The following is a 15,825-nucleotide window of genomic DNA, read 5'->3' as shown; positions in this document are numbered from 1 at the left end:
TACATATTTAGTAGATAGTAGCGTACTTCCTTCACCCATAACCTAATAACAGTAATTCTGTGATACTCACAGAAATAGCAACAAAAAGAAAAGTGAATTATGTGCTGCAAAGGAAATTCTTACCTTGTTTAAATATTTGATAAGAAGGCTGGGATTGTTCTTCCTTGCCATTGTTTGTCCTTCTCGTTGGTTTCTTCATGACAGCAGTGTTGTTGGTAATGTCTTAGGATCTGCTTTCCTCTTCCTTTATACGGACAACACTCAGACTCTGTAGGTGGCGTGTGTTCCTTCATGTAGCAACATTCAGTAACGTTGCCTCAAAAACGTGACCATATGGATAGCGTTATTAAAAGGAAAATGTTCCACTTTGAGACATAAAAATAGAAAAAACATTTTAATGGGAAATTTTACAGTTTGAGGCTGAACAGTGCATTAGTGACCCTCCTATCATTTAGGTTTAGGGATGTAACGATTCACTCAACTCCCGATACGATTCAATTCACGATACTGGGTTCACGATACGATTCTCTCATGATTTATTTTACAAAATGGGACTGTAGACAAATGATGATTGAAAAATATTCCTTTATTTTTTTTATAAAATACTGCACTATTTTCCTTTTATTTTTCATTGTCAATCCCTTGATAAACTATCCAAAACAATGTAATTTAACTAAAAATAAATCTTGAATGAAATAAATAAAAGAATATTACAAATGAAGAAGAAGCCTATTAATTTAAATTCTGGTTCTATAGTAAACAATGCAAAACTGCATAATAGTTCTTTTTCTTTTTAAAAGTGCAACTGAAAATGTATTTTGTGCCTTAACAATTGGACTTTAAAAAAAAAAAACCAGTCTGCGTTGTATTTACGTCAGACATTTGTTTGGACCAGCAGAGGGTGCTGGTAACCCAGTGGTCGGTTGGCATGCAGTTATTCTGTGCAGTGAAGAAGAGATGCTATGCTAGCAGACAGAGCTTATAGAAAAACGTGACTTTTACACGTAATATTACAGATATTCTTTTGGTGCTAAAGGGGTGAAGAATCATTTATGAACATGTTTAAGAGTAGAAGGCAGCCAGAAAGAAAGTAATAGCAGATTCCGCCCGCTGCCTACGCTTTTGGACGACAAGGATATATATATATATATATATATATATATATATATATCGCCCCCTGCTGTTTAAAAAAAGTACTGCGATTCAATTTTCAGAAAATTGATATGAACCGTGATACCTATTAATCGATTTTTAACGACCATACAATTAATCGTTACATCCCTATTTACGTTATAACAAATAAGATTCAAAATAAAGTGACAAAATTGAGAATTAAAACATGTTAGTCTGAGGTTCATGTTTATTATTTTTCTACTTTTCTACCTTAATGGACTTATAAGACTGGTTTATTCAAGTTCACATATCGAACCAATGAGTGAAGGAATAAATGCTCTGCTGAAATATTTATGATGTAAATCTGAAATCGTTTGCTTAAAATAAACACAAAGGCAAAAATGTCAATCATACAGACACACTATATTAAACAAACTATCATACAAGGTCGATAATGCATTTTATCGACTTCTTTGTTTAGGAGCAAAGTGAAACAATCAGATTCACAGTAATTACATTTTCAACAATATTGCAGCCATTGGGTACATTAAAACTTATAAATCGCTATCGTTATCTGACAGCCATTGACCACGAAGGGGGGGGGGGGGGGGGGGGTAAATCTTGTTATGACAACTTAATGCACATACAGGAATACTTTTTGAAGAATATCATGATGATTTAAACAGGAAAACTTGGTCTAATTCATGTTGCTGTTTATTTAATATTTAAAATTCCTATTAAGTTGAAAATATCATAGAGAGTAAGTGTATGCATGTCCACTTGACCAGAGTTAAAGTCATGGTTATTTTTGAAATCACAATTTTTTCTGTCCTTTTTGCTTTTCCCAAATATCGTATCGTATGATGAACTCTGTATATCGTCCCACCACTGATAATGATCATTTCATTGTAAATTAATGTACGTCAACGTTACTATCAAGTGTGAGCCTTTTATTTTGAAAAGCCAGAGAAAAGTTGTCCTGACCGTCCGGATATTATCTGTCATGCTTGACTTTAGTGTAACTACTGTAGTCTCAAACATCCTGCTGCCTTTACTTTCTTTAAAAACACCAGGATTAGAGGTGTTTAGAGGACTGTGGAGGTGTTTGTGTCTCACCGTGTTTCCTACGGACCGTCGGCGCTGACATGTCGGACGTGTTTGCTGCTCTGTAGCAGACGTACTTTACCAGAGTTTGGACGTCGGGCCTTGTTCAGGTTATTTCCATCACCGCCTGTGGTTAAACAGACGAGAAATGTCCCTGGAGGACTACGAGAGACATTTTGACTCGTTAAACTCGGACCTGGGAGGTGGCTCGGTGGTCAGTGAGCGGTCCGCGTCCGGAACCTTCAATGGCGAAGAGGAGAAGCTGCACTACATTCCGATCCGGATCCTCGGGAGGGGGGCGTTTGGAGAAGCCACGCTGTACAGGAGGACCGAGGTGAGTCTGAGGTCTGAGGACCACCGTCACCGACCACTGACACCACTCATCTACTGCCTCTGCGCTGGGCGATATGGCCAAAACAAGAGTTGATTATGATAATTAACAAAAACTATGTTTGACTTCTGACATATTACATGAAATTAAATCCATGATTCCTTCAGATTCATGCTGAATTTAAAATTAAAGAAAAAAACTGTTATTTTTTGGTTTTGGAGTCATTTTTGTTGTCATTTCTGTGCAATTTTGTTGTCATTTTGAAGTCGTTTTAGTAGTCAGTTCTACATAATTTTGTCGGTTTTGTTATCATTTGTGCGTAAGTTTGTTGTCATTTTGGAGTCGTTTTGGTTGTCATTTCTGCATAATTGTGTTATTTTTGTTATGATTTCGGCGTAATTTTGTTGTGTTTTGGTAGTCATTTCTGCATAATTTTGTTGTTTTTGTTGTGATTTCTGCGTAATTTTATTGTCATTTTTGGAGTTGTTTTTGTTATCATTTCTGTGCAATTTTGTTGTCGTTTTGGTAGTCATTTCTGCATAATTTTGTCATTTTTGTTATGATTTCTGCGTAATGTTGTTGTCATTATGGAGTAGATTTAGTAGTCAGTTCTACATAATTTTGTCATAATTTTGTTGTTTTTGTTATCATTTCTGCGTAATTTTGTTGTCATTTTGGAGTAGATTTGGTTGTCATTTCTGCATAATTTTATTGTCATTTTGGAGTAGATTTGGTAGTCATTTCTGCATAATTTTGTCTTTTTTGTGATGATTTCTGCGTAATTTTCTTGTCGTTTTGGTAGTCATTTCTCCATAATTTCGTCATAATTTTGTTGTTTTTGTTGTGATTTCTGCGTAATTTTGTTGTCATTTTTGGAGTTGTTTTTGTTGTCATTTCTGTGCAATTTTGTTATTGTTTTGGAGTAGTTTTGGTAGTCATTTCTGCATAATTTTGTAGTTTTTGTTGCAATTTCTGCGTAATTTTGTTGTCATTTTTGGAGTTGTTTTTGTTGTCATTTCTGTGCAAGTTTGTTGTCGTTTTAGGTCGTCATTTCTGCATAATTTTGTCATAATTTTGGCGTTTTTGTTGTTATTTCTGCGTAATTTTGTTGCGTTTTGTCATTTTAGAGTTGTTTTTGTTAAATTTCTGTGCAAAATGGTCCATTCTACGTGCATACTTTGTTTTTAGAATTGCTGTTTGAATGTGTGGGAAAGTTATCTTTCTACTAGATATTGTTTAATAAATATATCCTTACTCTCTCGAGAATGAGCTCACGTACTACTGGTTAGGTTTAGTCTGGTCCCCTAAAGTTACGTGTTAGTTTTATGTTTTTCTATATCATGTTTGTGAACAACTCGAGGTCTTGGCCTTTTAGTTATTCAGGAGTTGTTGATACAAAGACGTCTTGAATGTCAGTATTTGAAGGTCAGTCGTTGGTGTCATTTGTCTCAGGTGTGTAAGGATGGAGGTCTCTCCCCTGTCGCTCATTTCTTTTAAAAGAATGTCTCGTCTTTCTCTTCAAAATAAAACTAAAGACCACTGAAAAGTATTTGAGTTAAATATATTAAAACAGTATTTGGCTTCTCTGACATATTAGATCGTCTTTGGACTGAATCAGTTTGTAAGTAGGGGACATCCATGCTTCAGTAACTATTTAATGCATTACAGTAATCCAGTGGTTCTCAAACTTTTTTGGGTGTTCCCCACTTTTAAACGAAGTTGAGCTTTCAAGCCCCACCTTTGCTCCCTAAATAATCCTGCCAAATAACACATTCTCAAATGTTTTGAACTAACTGGGAACAAGTAACATTATATTTCATGAAATACAGGTAATAACAAAGCATTGTTTGCCATCTGTGCCACAAAGCTAGAGAAAACAACCAAAGGAAATTCAGTGCTCCTATGAAATTAATAAACAGGGAACAAGTGAAGTAACATCATTTTTCATAAATAAATCCAAAACCAAATAAAACTAATTACCTGCATAAAAACCAAATGACAACTAGCTTCGAGTTAAAGGGGACAGCCTTTCTCAGAGACCGTTTAAGATAAGATAGCCAAATTCAGTGTGTGGCTTCAGGGTATCAATACCTCGATGGAGTTCGAAAATGAGAAGCGGGCAATTATTTTTTCCGGAGTTATTGCCCTTGTTCCGTTTTTTGGACTCTGTTTGAGGTATCTTCAAAGGGGACAGCCTTTCTCAGAGACCGTTTAAGATAACCATTTTCGGTGTGTGGCTTCAGGGTATCCATACCTTGATGGAGTTTGAAAATGAGAAGTGCGTAATTAATGCCCTTATTCCCTTTTTTTTTACTCTGTTCCAGGTGTCTTCAAAAGGGACAGCTTTTCTTAGAAACCGTTTAGGATAGTTAGTAATTTCATATTATGATGTGATAATATTTTTTTATCTATACATCTAAGTTTTTAGATTTAGGACATTTAGGAAAAGGTTGTGAACTATAATGACAACCTAACTGGCGGGGGTTTTTGATGACTACGTCTTCTTGTTGTCAATGGAGTAAGGCGTTTAAGAAGATTGGCATGAAATTGAATGTGTTACGTAACTAACAGTACTGTAGTTCTGTATTTAATAGATGAGTGACATCTGGAGATGCACATCTGCCTCCTTGTCCTTGAATCTTCATGAGTTAACTCAGTCTTTATTTTGTTGTTGTTTTTTCTCCCCCAGGACAACTCTCTGGTAGTATGGAAGGAGGTGGACCTAAACCCCCTTTCTGAACGGGAGCGTCGAGATGTCATGAATGAAATCAACATCCTATCCATGCTGGAGCACAACAACATCATAGCCTTCTTCAATCATTTCATGGACAAAAACACACTGCTCATAGAGCTGGAGTACTGCAACGGTAAGTGACTGTTTCAGATGCTATTCGTCTATGACTGAACTATGACTGAACGCTGAATTAATGTATCATTACAGGTGGAAATCTGTATGATAAAATCAACCAGCAGAAGGGGAAACTTTTCTCCGAAGAGGTATGACTTAAATAATGTTAATGCCTGTATTTTTTTTATCATGACCAGCTATCATCCGCTGTGTTTTAAATGATAAGCATGTTTCTCCAGGTGGTCATATGGTACCTTTACCAAATCGCCTCAGCTGTTGCCCACATTCACAAAGCTGGGATTTTACACAGGTATAAAGATCTATGTCAGTACTATTCTTGTAGCTATAACTGAGTTACAGCAGAGGTAATCAAATCAGATCTTAATAGACTCAGCTGCATCTGTTTTGTTTCAGGGATATTAAAACCCTGAATATTTTCCTCACCAAGACCGACCTCATTAAGCTGGGAGACTACGGGCTTGCCAAGAAGCTGGGATCTGAGTTTTCGATGGCAGAAACTGTGAGTTATCCTCATTATTTCACACCAGCAGCATCCGATTTACTGCCAAGTTAACTGTTTATTTATGTATTTATTTGGATTTCCATCAGTCACTACCAAAAGGTAAAAACTCCTCCTCCTGGGGTCCATTCAAGGCAGCAATACATTATAATGGTCAATTTAAACAAAACACAATAAAACACACAAAACAATGAGTCAACAGTAATAAAACCTACCAATTTTTAATGTTAGACAGTTGAAAAAACTCAAGATTCTTGCAAAATTCTTCAGTGTTTCTCAAATTATGGCATAATATTTCCCTTAATTAAATCTAGGAAATTTAAAATGAAGATCCTGTTGGGACTGATATCTGTCACTTATTGCTTGGATGTTGTCGGTTTCTTACATATTTTGTATTTTATGTATACGTAGAAGTGCAAACTAGCGCACAATGTGGAAATTACTTGTTTTCTTGCATAAAATCTGTGGCCCACTTGAGATCAAACTACTCCATATTTGGCCCCTGAACTAAAATGAGTTTGACGCGCCTGCTGTTGACGAACCATGATTTTAAGTATTTCTTCTCCAGACAAGGAGGACAGTAACACCATTTTTTGTTCTAGTTTGTTCCTGACATTCCCTGTGTTATCACTTCACTCTGCAAGACATTCAATTTCAGCCAGATTTGGATCTTTCCGTGTAAACCCCAAAATAAACATCTGCCATTGTTGTTATCTTTCAACTTTCAGTCTGTGAAAACACCAGGAATGTGTTTTGGGAAGTTCGGTGAAATTACGATAAAAATAATGCAAAAACCCATCTTTGTATCCATCTACAGGACTCCACATCCCACTATGCATTGCACAAAACTTTTCCGATGTCAATAAATTAAGTGGTTACAGTGGAGATCAAAACAAACTTTCAAGCGGCAATTTCAACCTTTTAAATCTTTTTTTTTTTTTTCAAGCAAATAATCTTGCATTTATTGATCTATGAGACTTACACTATGTTGTTACCTTTGTGTTTTTTTATCTAGTGTGTGGGAACTCCATACTACATGTCTCCTGAGTTGTGCCAAGGCGCAAAGTACAACTTCAAATCAGACATCTGGGCCATGGGCTGCGTCATTTCTGAAATCTTAACACTCACGAGAACATTTGACGCCACAGTACGTTCTTCAACTTTATCATGGATTAAATATTCCCAGTGTCTGTTCTTTGTTATTAAGAATTTGAGTCATTTTTTCTTTCTTTCTACAGAATGCTCTGAACCTCTGTGTGAAAATAGTCCAGGGTAACTTGACCATGGACATAAACACGGATGTTTTTTCACCAGCAATGATCAAGCTAGTGTATGAGTGTCTTGATCAGGTGAGTGAGAGAGAAGAAAACAAGGAGTTTGGATATTTATTTCTTCATTTATTTGATAGGGACAAGTGTGAACAATAAACATGTACCACACTACAACATTTATAGTCAAGGTTAATTTGCAATGTCCGTCCCTATTGTAAGCCTTGGATCTTTTTAACCCTAGAACACCATCTTCGGGTGATTTGCATATACGTTATTTACATTAAGTTGTGTCTTGGGTTTCGGTGTAGCTTCAGCATCTAACGTTTTAGAAGGTGTGGATGTTCCCTTGCTCCAAAGCCCACTTTTTCCTACAGGCAAATGTTGGTTTTACCCGGCAAAATAGTGTTAGTGTCCCATTATTACTACACTGTATGTATTCACTGCATCTAAGGAATAAAGTAAGTAAAAGTGGTCCTGAAATTTCCATGCTATTTTTATTTAATCTAGTAATGGTCAATAAGTGGTCACAAAGTGGTGATTTCCAATGAAATGCATATTAGGGTGGTTCACAAAATGAGTCTTTACCAAACCTTGTCAGATCGCTTTTTGCCTTGTTCCAATTGACATTTTTAGCACCCGTTACCAAAAATGGAGTCAGTTGCTGCACTTTTACGGTTGGCACACTTTTTCACAATGTTGACCTTTTTTTTCCTATTTTCAGGAATAGTGTGTGTACTGTTCTCAGAGACTATTATTGACTATATTTACTTCTATATCGTTAAAATTTCTGATATCTGTGAATGTTAAACATTCTTTGTTTGAGCAATAACATTTGTGAAAAAGTGTGCCACCCTTTACTGACGTTATCTTGAATCAATCTTTGTTACAGATATTCAAAATATTAATAGGAACAAGGCAAAATGCAATCTGGTAAAATTTGGAAACCTTTTACTTATACCATCGTATTGTGAACTACCCTAATGCATATGGTGATAAAAAATATTTTAGTCAGGTGATCATTTTGATGCCAGAAATGGGTGCATCAAAGACCAAGTTTCTAGTTTTTTTGTTTGTTTTTTTTTAAAGATTTTTTTGTTCTTACATTCCTAATTTTTCTGTAATTTTGGTTAACATTTTTTTGAGTCCACCCATGGTAGGGTTTTTTTTTTTTAATTTTTTTTTTTGCATAGTTGAAAAACCACTCTAATTTGTCATGTGTTGTCTAATTTTAATATATTTTCATTATGATTACATTTTATTGGGTCAAAATCACCCAGCGATAGTGATGGTGTTACTAATTTTAGCGTTTAGCGTGTTTTAGGGTTAACAAAGTAGGTTTAGCCAACTCTGAATTTTTGTGTTCAACATAACAAACACGATCACTGAAAGATCTAGAATCAACTCACCCCCTCATCACTAGTAGTCCCCATGGTAACCAGCACAGATAACCCCCAAGACATCTCCCCTTTATTTTAAACCCAGAGTTCATACTACACTTGCTTTGTGAAACAAGCCTCTTTTTTGTAGCATCTCTAATATCTTGTGATTTATTTATTTATTTTGCTGCAGGATCCTGCAAAAAGACCAACAGCTGAAGAAATACTCGATCGGCCTTTCATCTCCTGCCATCGAAGGTATAATATTAACAACACCAAGTTAGAAAACTCCTTTGATATGATTTTTGTCAACTTCTCCGTGACTGTGTGTGAATTCTACAGGGAGCTTCAAGAGCGAGTCACGCTGCTGAATTCTGCCATGAAGAAACCAAAGTAAGCACTTCCTGATTTGTGTATCACCCCTTGGCGACGGTTGTGCAGGGTTTAGCGGAGGTTTGTTTGCATATCTGCTGTAGGTTGAACACAGTGACGGAGTCCTCGGTCGCTGTGGTCACCACACGCTCCAGGGACGTGTATTTCTGGGGAGGAGGAAAGTTCACCCCACAGAAGATCGACACATTTAAAGGAGGCAGCAGTGCACAGCACGTGTGTGCAGGGGAGAGTCACTTTGCGGTGGTGACTGTGGAAAAGGAGCTTTACACCTGGGCTGTAAGTGTTCACCTGTTGAACTGGATTCTGTTGTTGTTGCTGCGCAACAAATGTTTCATTTAATCCTCAGAATGTCCAAAGTGGGGCCAAGATGGTGGGACAGTTAGGACATGGAGACCAGGCGTCGTACCGGCAACCGAAGAGGGTGGAGAAGCTCCAAGGGAAGGCCATCAGACAGGTGGCCTGTGGGGCTGACTTCACCGCCTGTGTCACTGGTGGGTGGATTATTAGAGCAGGGTTGGGGTCAATCATAATTTGAATCACGTAATTGATAACTGATTACAATCATTAGGTAATTATATTTGTAATTTTAATTGACAAAATGATGTTGCCTATGTAATCGTAATTGAATTGCAACTGAGTTCAGATAATTTATTTTGTATTTGGCATGGAAATTCTATGAAAATTACAATTTAATCAAACGCAAACCTGGGGAACCATGTTACAGTTCTATGTTATTAACAGTTAACAGTTAATAAATTATGTTTTGTGTCAAGTTTTCCCACTACAGTTCCATTCTCTTGAGTGTCTTTTTACCATTTAAAGATAATAATTGAAATCGACCGGTATACTGACACAAAAACGGCTCAGATGTTCACACATTAATACCAATATTTTCATGGATATGGAAGCGTAACAAGGTAATCAAAAGATGATAAACAAATTGGATGGTAGATCATATTTTTAGAGTATTTTAGTGTATTTTACAGCAGATTAAAGACATGGGTCAAAAAAGAGATGCTAACAGAAAGGTTCTTTATTAAAGGCTCCGTAATTGTGATTAATTGTAATTGAACTTTAGTAATTGAGAACTTAATTTGAATTGACTTTCAGGGGAAAAGAAATTTTAATTGTAATTGGAAAAAAATGCCGTCATCATAATTGAGTTGTATTTGAACATGGATTATTGAAGACGTAATTGTAATTGAAAAATGTAATTGACCCAACCCTGTGAAGCAAAGTAAACCAGAGCTGGTTGGTGTAACATGAGACGTCTCTGTTTGGTTCTGCAGATGAGGACCAGATGTACATGTTTGGGTCCGATTATTACGGCTGTATCGGAGTAGAAGGGGAGCTGGGTATGGAGATCTTGGAGCCGGTGCTGCTGGAGTTTTTTGAGGAGCGACCCGTCCGTCAGGTTTCATGTGGAGACAACCATGTGGTGGTTCTCACTCAGAGTGGGGACATCTACTCCTGGGGCTGTGGAGAATATGGTATGAAGAACGACTGTTGACAATATTGTGTGATGATTTGGTTTTTGTATTTGTGGCCAGCAGGGGGCGACAGGTTTACTACAAGATTCCTGACTCAGTCTCCTATAGGCTTTTTGAAGTTTGACATTTATTTTCACTTCTGTCATTTTTTTTTTTTTTGCTGCAGGGCGTCTTGGCCTGGAATGTGAGGATGACTTCTCTTTTCCCATGCAAGTACGAACTTCTTCAGTGTTCTAACACCCGTGATAAAGAACAATACAAATGCATAACAAAATAGAATAGAATAGAATGCTTTTATTGTCATTATACACAAAGTACAACAAATTTAAATTTAACAACTCTTGTGGTGCAAGATACAGAGAAAATTAAAAGAAATATAGATAATTGTATTTACTTGGGGGGAGCCACTAAGCCACTTTACAAATAATACCAAGTTGCTATTGTTGACAAATGATATAAGCCCATTTTCCAAAAATGAACTCATTATAAATTCTTAAAAATAGCTTCTACTGCAAGAAATGTGCTTTTTCCCTCATTTTTTCATGTTTTCATTTAGTTTTGCTTCTTCGGGGTTCCTTGTGTCCTCTCCGTCTCACCAGGTGGAGATTCCAAAGGGTGCGTCCATTTCTTCAGTGTCCTGCAGTAGTGATGGAACTTTCTTTCTGACCGAGACTGGCAAAGTTCTCGCTTGTGGAAACAATGAATTCAACAAGCTGGGTTTGAATCAGGGATTCTCTGGTATCAAAAACCACACTGGCGAAGTAGGAGCTGTACTCAAAAATAGCACTAATGTACATTCTGCTGCTTTGATGATGATAATGATGACATTTTTTGTTCTCAAACCCACAGGGACACCACGGGATCCCGTATACCACTACTCTGACGTTGGTAAACCAGTTGGCACGTTTTAAAATCTATCTTATAGCTCCAGGGAAGAACCATACAGCGGCCATTGATGGTACACCGTGTTCACATTTCCCCTTTGTCACGTTTCCATGGTGATGTGTTCCAAGTCTTTATGATTTTACAGAACGCGGTCGTCTGATCACTTTCGGCTGCAACAAGTACGGCCAATTAGGTGTGAAGGACTTTAAGAAACACCAAAGTTTCCAAGTCCTGGTTGGACCGTTTGGAGGGAAGATAGTGACCAAAGTGTCGTGTGGTGATGGATTCACCATTGCAGCCACAGAGGGTTAGAAATATAACCATGAGAAATGTATCCATCTTTTCTAAAGTTTAATAAAGTAACAAAATCTCTTTTTTCTAAAGATAATCAGATATTCGCTTGGGGAAACGCCGGAAACGGGAGACTTGGAATGCCTGCTGATAAGGGATTCGGTTCGGAGGTTTGTCCTGCTATGCCCAGGCCAATCTTTGGTTCCCTCCATCATGTTCCAGACCTTTCCTGTCGTGGCTGGCACACCATAATCATAATGGGTCAGTTATTAGGAACACGATACGGAGGCTGGAATGATTATAAAAGAGAAAAACAATATTCTGAATTACATTTTCTTCTGTTTACAGAAAAAGTGCTGAACTCAAAAACCATCCGGTCTAACAGCAGTGGACTCTCAATCGGTAGTGGTAAATAACTCTCTGATGTGAAATTGGATTGCTTGGTAGCAATACTTATTCATTTTGTGTGTGCGTGTGCGTGTGCGTGTGTGTGAAAAAAGGCCTGGGCCAAGAAGCTTCTACATCGTCAGTAGAGCTGGACATTGAGCCCGGTTCAGAAACCGAGTGTCGTGACCGGGGTCTCGGGGGAACGCTGGAGGTGAATACAGAAGGCTGCTTCCTAGAGACCCCAATGATGTCCATGTCAAACCAGACTGGAGACAGCTCCTGTCCTCTCTGGCTCAGAAAGGTTTGAAAGAATTAGAGTTTGACATTAAAAATGAAGCGTTTTGATCATCTTTGTGTCATGAACTTAAAGCTTGAATTTTAACAGGCTCCATCCCACAGGAATTCGAGGATGCAGAGTTCATCCCAATGCCGGAAAACTCCGATCCACCTACTCCTGATGCCCTGTCGTCCGTTTCTGAAAGCTTAACGCTTCCATACGAGGAACTGAAGGCAGCGGCTGCAGCCGTTGACAGCGAGAAAGACTTATCGGTAAAGGCCGGGAAATTAATGAGCAACAGAACGGTTCTTTTATTCACCAGGATTCCCGTGGATCCTTAGAAAGTCTTAAATGTCGATCTAAAAATAAGGCCTTAATTGTCATTAAAATGTCTTAAATCAATGTTTCAAATCTTAAATTTCAACACCTAAGTATGATTTTATGATTGTAATTAGTCTCACATTTCAAAATATGGTAACATTTGTTTTTTTAAATGTATAAACAACATGGCAAAATGTAAATTTAATGTCCAGCAAAGATTTTTCTGAATGGCTTTTCGAAATGGTTTTTCATTTTTTGTACTTTTGTTGTTGCTTTATAGATTTCTGGCTATTTTTGTAGTCATCTTGTATTTTTGGAGTGATTTTGATTATTTTAGTCTGATTTTTTGTGTATTTGTTTTTGGCAATTTGAAATTGCCAAATACATTGTTTTTGTAGGAGTTGTTATTATTTTTCTTCCGCAACTACTTTGTCCTGGGTCTCCTCCTAGGCTATTAATGCAGCGCTAATGACATGTATGTCATCTTATAGGGGCAATGTCAAGGATGCGCAGTCGACCTTTTTTGGAGCCAAAATGTCAAGGTCAATGTCAAAGTCGTGTCAAGTGTCAAAAAACACTTATTGTACAAGTTTGCCTAGTTTACTCTCATTTTGTGTGTTTACTTTGGGAGCCACCAGTTGCACGTCTGCACTAGACTCTAGAAAATAATTACCTTTGCCCTATGTGATTGATGTGGCATCCCCCCCAAATTATGTTTACTGTGAAGTTGGTCTTAAATTTAATTTCAAATGGCAATAGTCTTGAGTTTAATTTGACTAAAGCTGTAAAAAACCCTGTTCACAAGGTTCTGCCCTGTTTTTTGACGTTGCAGACTAAAAGAATGGGTTGTGACAAAGTGAACAGGCTGGAGGAGACCGGAATCTTCATTGAGGGATTATCTGGTGCATGCTGCACAGCGAGTCGTGAAGTGGCACAGGTATCGTACTCACATACCAGAGGTTTTCACTTTATATACAGAAGCTTTATTGTCATTGCACTGAAAACAACACAACAAAATGTTGTTGGCAGCAGTCAATCATCATACCGCAAGAAATATTACTCAAAAAAAATATGTGGTCATAAATAGTAATAAATAACGACAGTTCGGGAGGCACAACAATAAAAGGCACAAGCATGTTGAAACCTGAGTCACAATTTATTTCTCCTTACACTCAGTTTTTCACTGCTTTGGGAGCTTTTGCAGGGGCATGATTAAATATAATAATATTGTGCTTTTATTGTGAAAGGAATTAATTAAATTGATTTTCCAAAGCACATTTAAATTTTTGTTGCACTTTTAGTGTTCAAAAGTGCTTCATGCTATTGATCAAAGGCAGTTTATTAGCTCCGCAAAGAAGGTAATATTTTAAATAGCTTTGATTTTTTTATTTGTTTGACTTTTTGCAGGATTACTGTACGTCAGAAGTACCTAACAGATTTCGATAAAATTTTAACCAAAGATAGACCTTAGTGTGCCATGGAAGATTCCATTACATTTTGGACGATACAAATAAAAATACTGATGCTGGATCAGTTTCGAAAATATAAAAACCTGTATCGCTCAACGTCGGTTAAATTTAAAAAATATATATCATGTGAGTTAGTAATTAAATGATATTTTTGAAATTTAACTCGGATATGTCGGGCTGGTTCCTCAATTAGCACACCAAGTTTCATACAGATCGGATCCATGACCTTGTTACATTGATAAAGATCACTGATCCAGATCCCGCTACCATCATTACCTGTTAGACAATTCTAAATATTGAATAGTCTGTAAGCAGTTGAGAAACACTACTACAATTAATCAGTGTGAGTTTGTTTTTGGTTTTTTTCACAGTTACAAGAGACAATTTCCCGCCAAGAGTTAAGGATTCAGATGCTTGAAAAAGAGGTGGGTTTGGTCTTTAAATGTTCCCATCATAACTGCTTTATATTAACAACAGCTCTTGTTCTTTACATCTGCAGGTCTCTGAACAGAAGAGAGAAAATGAGAGACTATGGGCAGCCATCAATCACTCTGTACAGATCAACACAATGTGTGACAGTAACGGCAACCGTCATTCAGACGGAGGGAGAAGGGGAGGAGTCACGAATCCCGGGGGCCGGTCAGCAGGGGCCGGCGTGTGAGACTAAATCCACCGATGTCCCCATTGTGGGATATTTGGGTCAAAGATTTTAGTACACACCAAACTTCAACAACCTGGTCAGATGGGAGTCAAGGCTTGGTTTGCAAGTCGAGCACTTATTTCCACTTCATGGTTACAGGATGGATGTTAAGCGAAGCACTAGTTGCATGATTACTATTGGTCGCTCATGTAATAAATGGTGTAAGTCAGGATTCAGTCTTCAGGTCTACAGGGTGAAAAGGTGTCAGCGTTTAGGCTTTAGTCCACAGTGCCTCAGATCTAAGTATTTGGCTCATATCAAAAAGAAAATACAGAGCTTTACATGTATTTTTAGATGTTTACCAAATAATACGGGCGGTGTCATCTGTGTTGGTGTCACGATTCAACACAAACATGCACAAACGTATGTATTACTCCTTTGTTTATTTGCTACATTTGTGCCAATTACAGCAAATGGGATTCTTCATCTTAATAGTCACACCTAATAGCTGAAACCTATTGTTGGCTTCATGCAAAAACTTTTGTGTTTTCATGTTATTTTTGCAGATTTTGTGTAAAACAAAGCTACTGATAATCAGGTCACGTTGTCCTGTTGTGTTTTAAACCAATAGGTGCAGTCCGCTTAAGTCTGGTTTTCCTATGACGTGAATGATAACTTGAAGTAAAAAAAAAAAACAGTTTATTTTTATGCATTTATAAAATATATCTGACTTTATAGCTAGATGCAATTTTATTTTATTTTTAACGATTATCTCAGCATTTAATACCTCCTTTTGCATTGTGAAAGCATTTTTTTTTTTTAAATACCCAAAAAACCTGATTAATTAAATGTGTATCCATGTCGAGCATTTATTGTTTGTTGTTCAAATGGAGTAACAGCTCACTTAGCTATTGAACGTAAGAGTGCAAATATGACTTTGCTGTGCCTGATTTTTTTTTTTTTACTCTGTATTTGAGCTTTTAAATACTGTTTTACATTTTATAACATTGTAGAGACTTTGTGTATTTTTTTTTTAAACACTCAATCTCACAATCATGCTGTTGCTTTACTCTGTACAAGCCATAATAAAGTTATTATTATTATCTGAA

At 37.1% G+C, this 15,825-nt stretch overlaps 2 protein-coding genes across 7 annotated transcripts in view; one reads left to right on the top strand and one right to left on the bottom strand.

The window, feature by feature from the left end:
• Positions 1-2,388, bottom strand: part of LOC114456048 (CD209 antigen-like protein E) — a 22,816-nt gene extending 20,428 nt beyond the window's left edge. The window contains exons 1-2 of one of the 3 annotated variants that reach the window (XM_028437529.1): positions 2,230-2,388; positions 124-316 (exon numbers count right to left, since the gene is read on the bottom strand). In XM_028437529.1, coding sequence (XP_028293330.1) covers positions 124-199 — 76 coding nt within the window. In that variant the 5' untranslated portion in view covers positions 200-316; positions 2,230-2,388. The remainder of the gene's footprint in view (positions 1-123; positions 317-2,229) is intronic. The other 2 variants (XM_028437530.1, XM_028437531.1) reach the window with 2 other exon arrangements.
• On the top strand, positions 2,088-15,825 carry nek9 (NIMA related kinase 9). 4 transcript variants are annotated; one of them, XM_028437524.1, is made up of 23 exons: positions 2,088-2,551; positions 5,238-5,415; positions 5,490-5,545; positions 5,636-5,706; positions 5,811-5,916; positions 6,932-7,063; positions 7,155-7,265; positions 8,757-8,821; positions 8,906-8,956; positions 9,040-9,232; positions 9,303-9,447; positions 10,246-10,446; positions 10,613-10,659; positions 11,046-11,207; positions 11,296-11,404; positions 11,477-11,638; positions 11,716-11,883; positions 11,971-12,024; positions 12,123-12,310; positions 12,409-12,558; positions 13,440-13,544; positions 14,448-14,501; positions 14,576-15,825. In XM_028437524.1, the coding sequence occupies exons 1-23, from the start codon at positions 2,366-2,368 to the stop codon at positions 14,735-14,737; spliced, it is 2,856 nt and encodes a 951-aa protein (XP_028293325.1). In that variant the 5' UTR covers positions 2,088-2,365; the 3' UTR covers positions 14,738-15,825. The 4 variants fall into 4 exon arrangements, 3 of the variants coding, with proteins under 3 accessions (XP_028293325.1, XP_028293324.1, XP_028293327.1); XM_028437523.1 differs by having other exon boundaries at positions 11,971-12,030; XM_028437526.1 differs by lacking the exon at positions 2,088-2,551 and having other exon boundaries at positions 5,330-5,415; positions 5,845-5,916; positions 11,971-12,030.

Source organism: Gouania willdenowi, chromosome 22, assembly GCF_900634775.1.
Source record: "Gouania willdenowi chromosome 22, fGouWil2.1, whole genome shotgun sequence".
NCBI classification, from domain to species: Eukaryota; Metazoa; Chordata; class Actinopteri; order Blenniiformes; family Gobiesocidae; genus Gouania; species Gouania willdenowi.
This window is presented reverse-complemented; position numbering and strand designations above follow the sequence as displayed.

What these genes read in the sequence shown, in the direction of transcription:
- nek9 (XM_028437523.1), top strand. Translation starts at nt 2,366, where the DNA reads ATGTCCCTGGAGGACTACGAGAGACATTTTGACTCGTTAAACTCGGAC. An exon ending in TGGACTCTCAATCGGTAGTG is followed by an intron (nt 12,031 to 12,122) that starts GTAAATAACTCT and finishes GTGTGAAAAAAG; the next exon opens with GCCTGGGCCAAGAAGCTTCT. An exon ending in TTCAGATGCTTGAAAAAGAG is followed by an intron (nt 14,502 to 14,575) that starts GTGGGTTTGGTC and finishes TTACATCTGCAG; the next exon opens with GTCTCTGAACAGAAGAGAGA.